General features: G+C 45.8%; 1 protein-coding gene across 2 annotated transcripts in view; it reads right to left on the bottom strand.

Moving 5' to 3' along the window:
- Positions 1-8,566: 8,566 nt before the first annotated feature.
- Syndig1 (synapse differentiation inducing 1) overlaps positions 8,567-13,825 on the bottom strand; it is a 157,231-nt gene continuing 151,972 nt past the window's right edge. For both annotated transcript variants that reach the window (XM_005072553.4, XM_013115179.3), the window contains exon 4: positions 8,567-9,743. In XM_005072553.4, the coding sequence (XP_005072610.1) occupies positions 9,585-9,743 (159 nt within the window). In that variant the 3' untranslated portion in view covers positions 8,567-9,584. The remainder of the gene's footprint in view (positions 9,744-13,825) is intronic.

Here is a 13,825-nt window from a genome sequence, read left to right as displayed (position 1 = left end):
CATTCTAGACACTCGGGCAGATCTCATTGTGAAGGCATTTCATTGACCAGCACTGCACGATGCGGAAAATCGGAGAGCTTCAGAGGTGAGACTGGCAGGCGAGACACTGGAAATGAAAGCTTCAACCAATGAGCACTTCCCGCAGGCGGCAAACCCAACCAACCCTGGGGAAATCAATGCATTTCAAGTAAACTGGCAGAAGGAAGGCTTGAGTGGAGTGGCTTTACAGTTTTCCTGCCCTTGATGAGAGACAGAGAGGAACGGGATGCTGCAGCCCTATCTGATGATGGTTTTTCTGCTGTGCTCCAGGTAGACTCAAAGAGGTCACTGGTGTCACTGAAGATTGGCAAGGGACAGCTGGAGGATTTGATAAACTGTTTCCAGGAGATGGCCATAATAATGACCAGTTGGTTGAGGCAGAAAAGATGGACTGCTGTGTGCTGGCTGCAGGGAGGCCAGCGGTGTAACGGATTCCTAGGTGTAAGGAGCCTTTGTGTGTAACACATAGACTACTGTTACCCTGTGCTCAGGAGAGAGCCTGGGGACAGTGATGTGTTTTCTCTGTCTTGGGCTACTGGCTAAAGGTGCCACAAGTGCTTCTGGGCTTCTGGTGCCTGATTAGCCTATATTGGAGCCTGTGTTATCATTTTGCATGTTCCTGGGCCAATTTCTAGGAGCTGTGGCTTCACTTGATTAATTTTCCAACAAATCACATTTTCCGTTTTAGCTTTCAAACTGAAAAATTGTTATGTATGTCTTTGGTACATAACTTAGGAGTGGAGGCTGCTCCCCAGCCACACCATCATAATTTAGGAGTGTCTCTAGAACAACAGAGCTTAGTCCAGAGGAGATAGATCTATTTCAGCTGTGATCTGCAAGTGAACACTTGTGGGGTTTAAAAGTGTACAGGTAATCCCAGGATGGCAAGCTGCATCAGTGCTGCTCAAATCTTAGCTGCAAATATCCAAGCCACACATTATACCTTCTTTGCATTCTGGTAATGGTGGCTTGTGCAAACAAATCTATACCCAGTTTCTTTCCTGGGGGAGGCCAGTGTTCTCTGTGCTGTGAGTTCTGGGTAAATTTGGCAAGCCTGTCAAACTTGTCTTTATCCAGTGAGTTTGCAGAGGCCAAATCTGTGATTGTAGCCTCCAGATAGTGGACTTTGCAGAGAGCCTTTTGCTCTGATGGTGCATGATGAGATCAGATGGATAGCACTGGGGGATGGCTACAGGTCTCAGGTGAAGTAACACAGAGAAAGAGTCCCACAGAAGCTATGGTAGAGTCTGTGTTATCATCCCTGAGAAGGAGGCTAGGGGAACCACAATGTGATGTATTAGGGGATGGTATAATTGGTATGTGGGCTGTTTTCTCTTCTATGGGCAAGTCACATAGGGTTGAGTTCTAGTCATTCGTGAATTCTTTGAGCTCTAACTTGTTAAAGCCTAAACGTATGTATGCGTGTATGTATGTATGTATGTGTGTATGCATGATGTATGTGTGTGTAGTATGTATGTATGTATGCATGCATGTATATATTGCTTCTTGGAGAAACCAGCCTATCTCTAGTCCATGGATAAGGGATAGGGGAATGAGAGCTCAGGCTTTAGTAAGTTAGAGCTCAGAGAATATATGTATGCGTGTTTAATGGGCCATAATGTCTGTAAACTAGAATCAAGGCAGCTTGGCTGGGAAGATTTAAGACCAGGAGTCTCTAGTACTGTGAAGGGGCAATGTTGAAACTTCAAATGTTAGAATGTAGTCATAGTTGGAGACATGGTTTTTACATAGATGACTAAGATAACATAGGAGTTAAGAATAGTCATAATCTAATAGTCCTTCCTGGTGTCCTTACTAGGCAGGGGACTAAAACAAAGACATGTGTGATGGTGTCTGGGAGGCCATCCTGCAAAGCATCAGAAGACAGCAATACATGTGTCTCAGGGGTTGTGATGGTATCCTTCATCTGCCTCAGCAGAGTAGTAGGGAAGGAAGCTCTTCCAGTCACGATAGGGCGGCCTGAGTCTCTTTCTACCACCTTGGCTGACTTAGGAAAGGTGCCTCACAGAGAACCCTGGTTCTGCCATCTGTGAGTGGAGTTCTGACCCTTCTAGGGTGATGTAGAGCCCTTCTTTCTAAAGCCACGATTTAACCAGTATGAGGGCCATCATTATCTTACCGCTCGTCTTGTACTAGAATAAGACGTGTACAGGTAGAGGTAGGTACAGGCAGGTAGAGGTGTGCCTTGGGCACTGGCATTTGGCTTCCTCCTCCCCTCCTCCAGTTCCACCCTCCCATTTCGCTTGCTCTCCTGCTAAGCTGTGAAGCCTTTCATGGGTCTGTGAGTGGATCTCAGGCTCGCCTAGCCAGGTGGCCCTCCACCTGTGTGGCGGACGGACCCTTCCCTTATGGTGCTTAAATTGCAGGCGCTCACTTTTCAAACATGACTTCGCTTACAGCCTCCTTAGCCTCTGTCTATAAGACAGACAGATGTGACAATGTCTCCAGACACTGACAAATATCCGCAGTGCTATAAAGTTGCCCCTGCTTTGCTTGTTTCCTTCTCTGTCACACTTTAATACTGACGTGTGTGTCTTTTGACTCTATGCTTTTCTGGTCTTATGCCTTTTCTCTCTAACACCCAGTCTCTCCCTCCCTGGGAATTTGACATAAACAAATCCAGTGCTAGATGACGTCTGGGGAGGGGTCCAGAGAATGATCCTTGCTCTGTTTGGAGTCCATACCTGCTCTAGGAGAGGTCACAGGACAGGGCACATGAAGGTCTGTATCTCCAGCTTTTCTTCAGCAGCAAGTCTCCCAAAGGGGTGCTTTGTGTTGGGGTGGGCACAACCAGGTGTCCTTGCTGCCCAAAGTTCAGTTAGACAAGAAGTGGGGACACCAAATGCTACCTCTGACTATTGCTAGGGCACCGGCCTCAGCACTCCTAGATTGAGCCTAGGACTAGATTCTTTCCTTTCCCCAGCAGGTCACATGGAGAAAGCTTCACTTCATCTAGACAGAGGCTAGGGACAAGTGTGGCAAAAATACTGCTACAAACGTGAAATGCAATGGTTTTGCAATGTGTTCTTCAAATGCAAGACACACGTTATTTTAAAAGGCCCGTTGCTAGGAAATCCATAGGATGTCATATGAAGCACTGATTTGGGATGTTGAAAGAAGCTGAAGGTTTTCTTGAAATAACAATTTTAAGAGCTTCATTTGTGAGGTTTCCATATTACCAACCCTCACTTCATCATCAGCTGAGTGATGGAGCTGAAGTGAGCCTGATCTCTTTTCTGAATTAAGGACTATCAGTGGTCACCCACTGCCTCTTGCTTCTAATTACCCAAGGGTCTCTTGAGAAAGCAAATAGAAATGTTGCCTCATGCTGACAGGAGATTGCATTTGCACAGCTTCTTATGAATGGTTGGCCAATTCTGCCTTCAGTAAATGCAGAGCAAATCTTAACAGATACTGCCTACTCATCAGGCACACCTCACCAGCCGGTGCAACCAGAAAACAGAAGTCATTTAAAATGTGTGGGAAACATATCCAGGTGGTAAAGATGTTAGTTAGTTATGTGACTTAGAGTAGCGCTAAACATCTTGGCTAAGCATCTTGAGGTGCAGAATAAGATAATTTGAGCCTAAAGATGGATTCATTATGTAGTGAAAACAGATACAAATTGCTGCCTGTTATTAATTGGAATCATGAGTTAGAGCCAGGTGTCATGAATGTTACAAGCTAAGCACTGCGGGGACAGGGTACATTAAGTCAGATCTGCATGCTGACTCTGGTTGTGTGGCACTTCTACTCCCCACACGCAGGTATCATACTGTTCTCCTCTTTGTTCATCTAGACTCAGATCATTCCCAAATGACCTGGCTTCTGTGGAAAGCAAAGCCTGTAGCTTTGGGGGGCACAGGGGCTGTGCTCACTGATATTCACACCGCAGCTGGCAAAACACCTTGTGTTCATTCTTTGCTTCCTGGTTGCGCTTGTGTGTTCGGCAGACACACAGACGTTTCTCTCAAGCCTTGGTGGAGGTACTCCTGGGCTCACACTGTGCTGGAGCAAACTGCTTGGTTGTGAGAGACGTGATTGGCTAAGGTGCTAAAGGACTGTCATTGCAAAGCTGGCATAGGTGCAGTGGCCATGGAAAGCAGTGGTGGGATGGCTCAGTCAGCCAATGCTAATCTGACAAGGAGGGAGGCAGAGAGCCCAAGGTGTTGGTTCAGGAGTAAGTTAGGGAGCCTGTGGCCTAGATCTCCCGGTTGTGCTGGTTGGGGATAGCTAGTGGGGCAGATGTATGTTAGGCAAAGGCAGTGCTTACAGTGAATTTCAGTGAGTTTGAGAGTCAGGATAATTCCATCCCTGTGACTTCAGTGACATGACAATGAAGGTCTGGACAAGCAAACTCTTTCAGGGTTTCTTGTGGGTCAGCATTCCAGTGATTATGATCTTCTACAAAGTCTTCAACAAGTGTGGTCATGGAGAAATCCCAGTAGATCCCGAGGCTACCAATAACTAGCAACACTTCCTTAATAGGGCACTGTCCTGCCAGGGGGCCAGCCTTCACATAATGTTGGCAACAGCCTCACAGAAGACATCTGGGGAGAGAAGAGGAGGTGGCACATGATACCAATGACAGGGACTTAGTCTTGACTCCACCTCACTGTCACCTGGCCTTCCCAGGCTTTCTGTAAGAAATCTGTCCTGTTATTTAAAAACAAAGACAACCAAACAATAACAGTAACACTAGTGGAGACAAAATCCTGGGGAATTAGCTCTTGATCTTTCTTCTGGAACCAAAGGCTTGCTTGCCAGTCTTTGTCTCAAGAAGATACAGGTGCCACCTGTGATCCAGAGTTGCCATTGTTAAGCTTTAGGAAGCCCAGACAGGCTTTATCCCCTAGAAATGCTTCCAGCCTAAGGCCTCTCCCAGGAGGCGACACATTCTGCCCCATCATCTACCATTACCCTGAAGGTTTCCCTTGCCATGAGTCAGTCGACCACAAATTGCTGTGGAGCTCCTTTCCCAGTGTCCCCTTCCTGGTGTGTGGGCAGTGGTACTCAGCCTCCAGTGTGATTGACCAAGGCTGTGGCTGCATGTCCCTCCCTTCATTCTTGCTGGGACAGACAATGCTCTGGGATCCCAAACCTTCCTAAAGAAATGTTAATCTCTGCTGCCTTTCTCCACATGGAGTTGTGACCTTTTCCTGGGGTGCTCAGCAGGTGGATGCATTCATTACTCCACTTACAAGCTTGTTTGGCACAGTGCCAGCCATCCTCAGGCCCCCTGTGTCTGTGGGTTTAACATCTACTGTTATCTCTGCAGAGCTCGGATGATAAGCACAGGAGCACAAAGGCCTCTGGTTCTCTTCCCCTTGGTCTGCTGAGCTTATCCTGATGACCAGGGAAATAACTAGCTGCGAACATCATAGCCATGGTCACAACTTCTGGCGCATCTGATAGTCCCAGTGTTTGAGAGTAGAGCTGATGCACAGCCTGGACTCTTTTAAGAGCTGGCTCTACTCCCCTTTCCCAGCCTGCTTGGACTCAGGTTCAGAGTTGCCATGCCATGGCTTATTAACAGTTGAGTCAAGAGATGTCAATATGAATGGCAATAAATGAACAAGGAGAAACACCAGCGTGCCCTCAAAAGAGACTGGAATCTTAACCAGATCACTAGAGCCTCAGAGACTCTGCAAATCCCTGAGCATAAAGTCAAATCCTGAAAATCAGGCCCCAACTATGGTAGCTGTTTAACATTTATATTGCAGGAGATGAAACAGCCACTGGCAAAGATGCAGTGTCCACCGATGTTCTTTATACCCAGAATGCACTCTGCATTCCAGGAGGCCTCTAGTGCTTCTGGAGGGCAAGTATCCGGCCAGGCTTGAGGGATGTCCTGCTCAGCAGAGAAGAAGAGGCTCTTCATGTTATCCTACTTAGCCAGGTGGCCTGTCTGTATGAACTGGGCAGCCAACTGGGTCTCAGTAACTTATAGATATAGCCTTCATCATCGTGTTCTTAGGACTCATTGTAATTTTATGAGGATAGATAGGATAACTGGTGTAGCTGGTTATGTAATGCCTGCTTAGATCCAGGAAGGGCACTTGGAGGGTGGATGTGCCTGGTAAGTTGGAGAGATACATGAAATGGGGGCATATTGTGTATTTCAGAGACTTAATACAGAAGAAATTCTAGGTATGGTTAACTACCTGATAAAGTGGGGACTCCAGTGGGATGGGACATAGACTATCATGGAAGAGCCTAGTGAGGTATAAGACATATATATATATATATATATGCACGTATGCATATATGTATATATATTTGACACACATACACACATTTGACATATATGAGGATACTTCATACAGAGGAGACCTTGTGAGCTGAGGATGCCTGGTAAAGTGAGAACTTCTGGTAAAGTCAGTCTTCTCAAGCAAATATAAAGAATAAGTGAGAGAGGTGAAAGAGCCATTTCCAGGAATGGAACAGTGACATCTGGAGAAATGAGCTGAATGACATCTGGAGAAATGAGCTAAACAGGTACCATAGCCATCTTAAAGAAGGGAGGATGGAAACCAGCCATTGGAAGAGAGACTTCCTAAGCACTGATGTCATTTCAGGTCTCTCCATCCTGCTCTCTAAGTTTCTGGCAAAGTTAGTTGGAAATATAGAAACCCAAACATCTTCCATGTCCCTAAGCATCATGTCTGTGTCCTACCAGCTGTGTGATCTGCGCCATTTCTCTTGCCACATGTTGCAGCTGAGATGCAAGACATGAAGCACACTGAGTAAACCAGGGCTGCTATTTGGCTTCATAGGACTTGGGGAAAGTACTATGTGCTCTGGGTCTCTGCTTTTCAACAATATTGTTGTGAGAATGATTTCTCATAATACTTGGATAGGCTGGCATGGAAAAGATACTTTTTCCTTGGCAGGGGCAAGAGTGTAAATGCCAGAAGTAGCACTCTGTCACCAGTGGTAAGCCAGGCTGGGGACTTTGCAGGTATGGCTCTGCCTCTCATAACAACTGTGGTGTGGAGTGTGTTAATGTCTTTGAACTTCAGTTTTCATTCTTTTTTACTGTGTTTATGCTAGGACACTGATATGAGATTATGTCCATGTGCCCAAGGATGGGGTTGCCAATGCAGTATTAGTCAATGATGAGAATGACAGTCACGATAATAAGATCCAAGGAAGTATATACTGAAGGAAGGTTGCTCTTCTTTGCAGCAGATACTAACAGGGCCACTGAGGATGACATTCAACCACTTCCCCTATGGACACCACAGCCATGCTGTTCATTGCACTGCTCTACCCACTAAATATACTGATGAGCAACGCAGATCCAATCCATTAGTTCCAACTCTGGATACACTCACTTTTGATCATGGCCAGTATGATGCCGGAGATGGCCTTGGTCTCCTGGCCCAAATATGTAGTAGTTCTTGAGAATCTATAGCAAGGGCAGCAGCCTTGTAAATGAAGGCTCTTCAGTTTGGAAAGAGAAAACTGGGATATGATGGGTAGCTGGGCTAGCATGAGTGGACTAACTTGCCTGCCACAGACTGAAACTATGTCTTTACCAAATCATAAGAGATGGAAGTTTGGGCATCCCTTGACTTTTAAATGCATCACTTCAGGACAAACACCCCTCCCTATTTTATACAATAATGATGCTTAAATCCTGAGATCTTGGTCTAAAAGAGAAAATGATAAAAGCAAGCTATGAGATGGCCTATGAATAATTCTGACAATAACCAGAGCCATGCCATCTAATGTACCTACTTATACCCATCACTGTTCTCTTGACTCCAAGAAGTTTCCAGCAATCCTATGAAGTAAACCCTTTAATCACCCTGTCCCAGCGACACAGCTCAAAGAGTTGCAGACATCTGTCCAAGATCACACACTGCGAAAACAGTATGACTGAATTTGAATCCAGGTTAGGTTGACCCCCAATCCTATACTTTCTATATGGCAAACTCACTCAACTCTCATTGGGGAGTGTTTAGGTATCTTCTATACTTTCTTTCTAGAAATATGCCTTAGACAGTGTTTGGATTATCTTTTTGAGATGAATCCTGTATTTAACTCAGGAAAACAATGCTGGTGATTTTAAAAATATTAAGAGTTCAAGGTGAAGGTGGGCAGTGTTAAGTGGGAGAGACTAAATTTGTTATCATTTTTCCAGGTGGGAGTTCTCACTTGTACTATACACTGAAACCACCAGGCTGAATGTCTGACTATGAATGTCTGACTAGTTAAATCAGTATTTCTGGGGCTTTGATGCCAGGAGGATCCCAAAGACTGGGAGTATTTCAAAGCTGCAGGGAGAATCCAAACAGAGTGCCTGCATCCTTTGATAGTGCTCAAGATGGACATTTAAGTAGTCAGGGTTGCGTGATTCATGATTCTTTCCCCGCAAGACCACCCAACCATAGCTGATGAATGCTGGCTGGCTCTTCCACTAGTTAAACATGAAGTAGATCATCAGAATAGAGCCCAACCATCTCCATTCATCAGAAAGAAAAGTCATAAGCAAACAAGCTAAAAGATAATTTTTGTTAAATAATGAACACTCGTAAAACAGCAATGACATGGTATTAAAACATCTGTGGTTACTTATTTCTCAGCATTCATCTGGCAACTGAAGCAGCATGAAGCAAGAGTTGCACTTAAAAAATGACAAGAAAATAGCCATTCATTTAATCGACAGAGTAAGGCCCATCTCATTTCCAGGATCCCAGTATTGCTGCTCATAACCAAATGAGCGTCCAAGAGTTAAACATCCTGTGTGTCTTCACAGTTCCTTTCCCTCAGGCTCCTGGGGCAAATGCTGGACTTGTTCTTGAGAGAGGCGGGGCCATGGCTGCCTCCTCTTTAAGATTAATGAGGCCCCAGAACTGTGTATTGCTGGGTATCTGCAGGAAGCCTGCAGGAAGCCTGATGCTCCAAGCTGGTGCAGCGTGCTGGGACTGAGCAGGGCCAGGGTAGGCGCTACGCTCCTCCAATTTTGCGTTCTCAGGCAGGACCCGTCTGTAGGCAGAGACAGCACATCTCCCAGCGGGTACTTTCTTTTCCTTTTCAGCCCCACTTGTTTCTGATAAGGAAGCCACAAAGATAGGGGACACAGAGGAGTTAAGCGGGCCACAGCTAGTGGTGACATGTCTCTTGCTTTCTGCCTTTTGCACCATATTCCATAAAAATAAACATATTTTTAACTGTTTGTATATTGCTAATGGGGTGGCGGTCCAGGCACTGGCAGGCTGCAGAGCTGGGTTGTCGTTGACTCATTAGAATCCACCCAGGATTAGCTGCTGGGCTGGAATCTTTGGAGCTTCCGTGTGGAAGAATCAGCATTGCTGGCTGCCAGGCGCTCTGCACAGTGCTGAAAATGAAGTGGAAGGATAACAAAAAGAAGAAGACGAAGTCCAGGAGTGGAGGATTCCAGGGTATCATGGAGTCGTTTGACAATCACTTGTACTGTACAGTATCTCACAGGTGTCTCTTCACTGCCCTCACACACGTGGTCCGGCTCCCCCTCCTTCCAACAGCCTTTGGGAAGCTCACAGGTGGTTGTTCTTGGAGAGGTAGGCGATGAGGGCGACAGCCACACCCACGTATATGCCAGTTCCAATGGTGATGGACAGCACTGCCAGGAACAGGGCCCTCCGGGAGCTGGTGCTAGCCTGATGGAAGTCTCCTTTGGCCACAGCTTTGTTTGTCTGCAGAGTTGGTAGAGAAAAACAAAGGGAGAGTGAACAGGCTGGAAATAACGGTGACGAGAGGGTTCTGCTTGGCTCTTTCTAACATTCAACTTCACTGGATTACAGAGAGGATATACCAACACAGGCAAGGGCATGGGGAACAGCATATTTTCACATAATGACTAGGTGCCAGGTTTAGTCTCTAACTGTTAAAGAAATGTATGGCTGGTGTTTGTCACCGCTCTCCACATGTCAAGGGAGTCAAAGCCTCCAATGTGTCTGGTCTCAAGGAAGTCACATGTTGAAGTATTCCAGTGAAACCACAAATGCGAAGGCAGGGACTCAGGAATGATATGCCAGAGATGGGTGAGGCTCTCTACTGCCATTCTTCCTACTCAAAAATGGTATACTTTTCACTAGGATTACACTTTCTAAAGAACAGTTTTCAAAATCTATAGACCCACAGAAGAGGGAAAAGTAGGGCATAATGTTATTAAGTGCATCCCAGAAGCCCTGAGGTTCCATTCTTCAGATAGCTGGGATTGGTCGCATTCATCTGTTGGTAAAAGCACTCTGTATAAGGTCATCATCTCTGTGCTTGAGCACTTGGTTATATAACAGGGCATTGGTTTAGCTAGATGTAAACTTCTTGGAGTCAAGAGGTAAACAGTGAAGTTGAAATTAGATATTGGCTCAGAATCAGCCTTTTTGGGGCAGATCCTGAAAGCTCTTCTCTCATTCCTCCCTCCTCCTCCTCCCTTTTCACAGTTGAGAGTAAACACACTCTCCGGGGAGGCGAGTTGGGTGTTATAGGAAGGTCTTATCCATCTCTGGAAGAAATTTGAGAAGTATTTTGTTCTCTGATAAGACGTGAAGGACACAGTCCTCCTTCCTGCCTGGGACATGGCTATGGAATCATCTATAGAATGGGTGTTCAGAGGCTGGGGGAAATCGCAAAGGTCATTACAGAAGTCCATGTCAACAATGAGAGACTCCTGACCCAGTTATAGAAGCCTCCTGCTCCACATCTGCTGACTGAGGAACATGAGTCTCTGGGTTCAGATTCTACTGACTGGATGGAACTCTTTGCCATACCACACTGCTCCTTGATTCAGGAAGTGGAGTGCTGTTGGATTAAGTTGTAGCAATGTGAAGGAACTCCCTGAGTCATGTAGCTCATGGGCTAAGACACATGACCCCCTGTTGCTCTTAGTGATGCTTAGGAAGGCTAATCCTGAGAAGCAGAGGTCTCTGGCCAGCAGAAGGGCAGAGCCCACACTTCTGTGGCATTCTCTAACTCATTCTCTTGAGCCATTTCTAAAAGCTGTATTTTTTCCACTGGCTCCACTTTTCATGGTGCATCTGTGATATTTGTGCATTATATGTGGGCACAGGAGGACATACTATTCACTTAACCTAAAAACAATAACGTGTGCCATGAGCCAAACTGGTGAGTGGGGTTTTCATTTTTCAAATCTCCTGATTCTGATTTAGTGAGATTGGAAATCTGTGATGTGTGTATAAGGACTGGCTTCTGCCACTGAACCCTTCTCTGGACACTAACTTCTGAATCTTGAAACCTAGGCTTTACTTTTTTCCTCCATCATTTCTTGCCTTGGCATTGAGCTTGGAAGTTAGCAGTGGACAAGGTTCTGATGAAGCAGAGTTGAGGGAATTTAAAATGAGGAGCCACAGAGGACAGAAGTAATTAATTAATTAAGCTATAATTAGCTGGGTTTCATTTTATATAGCTATGCTCCCAAGCACTCCAGTGCTCTATAACATAATTCACTGTAATTGCCCTTCTTGGCATTAACCCCAAGTAGCCCCGGGACATTAGACAGCAGCATGACTTGCCACTGTCTGTTGTATCCTAGCCTTCACATGGTGTGCCTGGGCTAGGATAGAGGAGGGGAGGCAAAGGAAACCCGGGGAGGTGGGGGAAGCAGAGCTCATTTTAGCTGATCAAGAATCTTCTAGAAGATCTCCTGAGTGCCAGTTCCTTGTCTCATCAGAGTTGAACCTGTGAGTACTTACTATGAACCAGGGTCTGCACTTCCCTTGTCCTCTGTGGTCACTGGGAGCCTAGCATATGCACATAGGTGGCAGTGGTTATGTTGGTGGGCAGTCAATAACTATCAATGGATGACCAAATATGTAAATCCTGAAATATTACCCACCAAAGCCATGCAGGGCTAGCCCTCAGTAACTGATCTTTGTTTTTCCAGGAGTGAAAGCAGGGAGTAGCAACCTGTCCAACTCTATAGATGAACTCCGGCCCAGTACTGAAGGATCTGAGTATAGGGAGCAGAAGCACTCACACCCAAAGTCTCTGTGTCTGAGGACCTAGCTTACTCCTTCCTTCTCCTAGTCCATCTTAGTAGAACTTGCTTTCTATTTGTTGTTGTTGGTGGTGAGTATTCCAACAAATACCAGTGGGTGTGACACGGGGACAGTGAGGTAGAGATGGCCAAAGCATCAATTAGGAAAGGTCTGGCTGTGCTTCAACAAGGCACTGGCATTTGCCATTCCCAGGATCAGAGTTCCTGGGGTTCCAAAGCCACAGGAACAGGTGTCATTACCAATCCTAAAACCTCAGGAAGAGGATTCCACACCAACCCTTCATCTCAGAAAGTGGGTGACTGTGGTTACTGGCCTTCTTCTTGATGCTTTGGGAGGGGACAAACTGAAAGAAATGCCTCCCTCCTGGCCAACGGCATCAGGTTCTATGACAGGTTTATTGCTAGCTTGTCTACAGATGATGGAGGCAAGACAGTGTGCAAGCGTTTTCTTCATAGGGCAGACTGGTCCAGCAAAGTGGATTCTTCAAGTGGCCCAGTTGCTCCTGACCACTGTTTTGGGGAAGGGGAAGGAGTAGATGAGGGACAAGGGACAGATGCAACCAGTGCCTCTCCAGGCAGCAGAGACACAGTTGGGGTGGGGAGGTTGGCTGGAATGAACAGTGCCTGGAATAACTAGATTTGTCTATACTAGGTTCTACACAGGAAACTCCTATGGCAAAAGTGAATGTTTAGACAGCACCCCAAGAAGTTGGTCTCAGGGTACCCTGTGTGTGTTTAAATACTGCTTGCTTGTATGTGGCTTAGTGTGGTCAGCAGCCGTGGCTTCTATACTCTTGAACATTGCACAGGTGGATTTCAGGCCACACATAAAGTCACAGAAAATGGAAGGAGGACCTTAAAAACTGGGCTGGGAAGATGGTTTAGTTTATAAAGGGAAAGGGCTTACTGAGTTAGAGTGAGGACCTGAGCTCAACCCCTAGTTGACTGTGGCAGTGTGTACCTGGAAACTTAGTACAGGGGAGACAGAGACCAGAAGAACCCTGGGATTTGTTGGCTAGCCTGTCGAGCCAAATTGGCAAGCACTAGTTTTAGTGAGAGACCGTCTCAAAAACTAAACAGAAAGTGATTGTGGAAGACTTCTGATGCTGATCTCTGCCACTGTAAGCTTCTGCACATATCAACACATGTACACACACACACACACACACACACACACACACACACACACACACATACACACAGAGAGAGGGGGCATGCCCTGAGAGGGAATAAGCAACTATAAGGCAAATACATACGCATGCACAGGGTTTTAGACAGAGCTGGAAGGGGAAAAACCACTTGAACCATGAGGAGCTGGGCATGCAGAAGCCACTGCATACACTCTGGTTCCTGAGCTAAAGAGCTCTCTTCTTTTTGTCTGGCTGTAAATATACAAGGAAAACATGATCTTAAAATCAGAGAGCAAAAGGAGCCCTTACAACTCAAGAATGAAGAGCAATTCCAGCTGAGACAAAAAAAGGCCGAGACGGAGCTCAGTGTAGTGTGCTTGTCTGGAATGCCTGGCTCCCTGGATTCTGTCCCTCACACCACAGCAAGTAGATGAAATAAAGAAATGAATAAAGAAACAAATGAATAAATAAAATCTTAAATTGAGAATATAAAACATCTAAAAATGGAGAATTCTTGGTGAGGACAATTGTTCATTGGCTAAAAGTGCCGCTTCCTGCTCATGTCTCCTTAGACTAGATTGATGGACACCCAACAAATGAGTCAAAGGAACACACTGTGAAAGAGCTC

This window comes from Mesocricetus auratus, unplaced genomic scaffold (assembly GCF_017639785.1).
Source record: "Mesocricetus auratus isolate SY011 unplaced genomic scaffold, BCM_Maur_2.0 Super-Scaffold_100004, whole genome shotgun sequence".
Classification (NCBI taxonomy): Eukaryota; Metazoa; Chordata; class Mammalia; order Rodentia; family Cricetidae; genus Mesocricetus; species Mesocricetus auratus.
The sequence above is the reverse complement of the archived record's forward strand: the minus strand, read 5'-3'. Positions and strand labels throughout refer to the sequence as shown.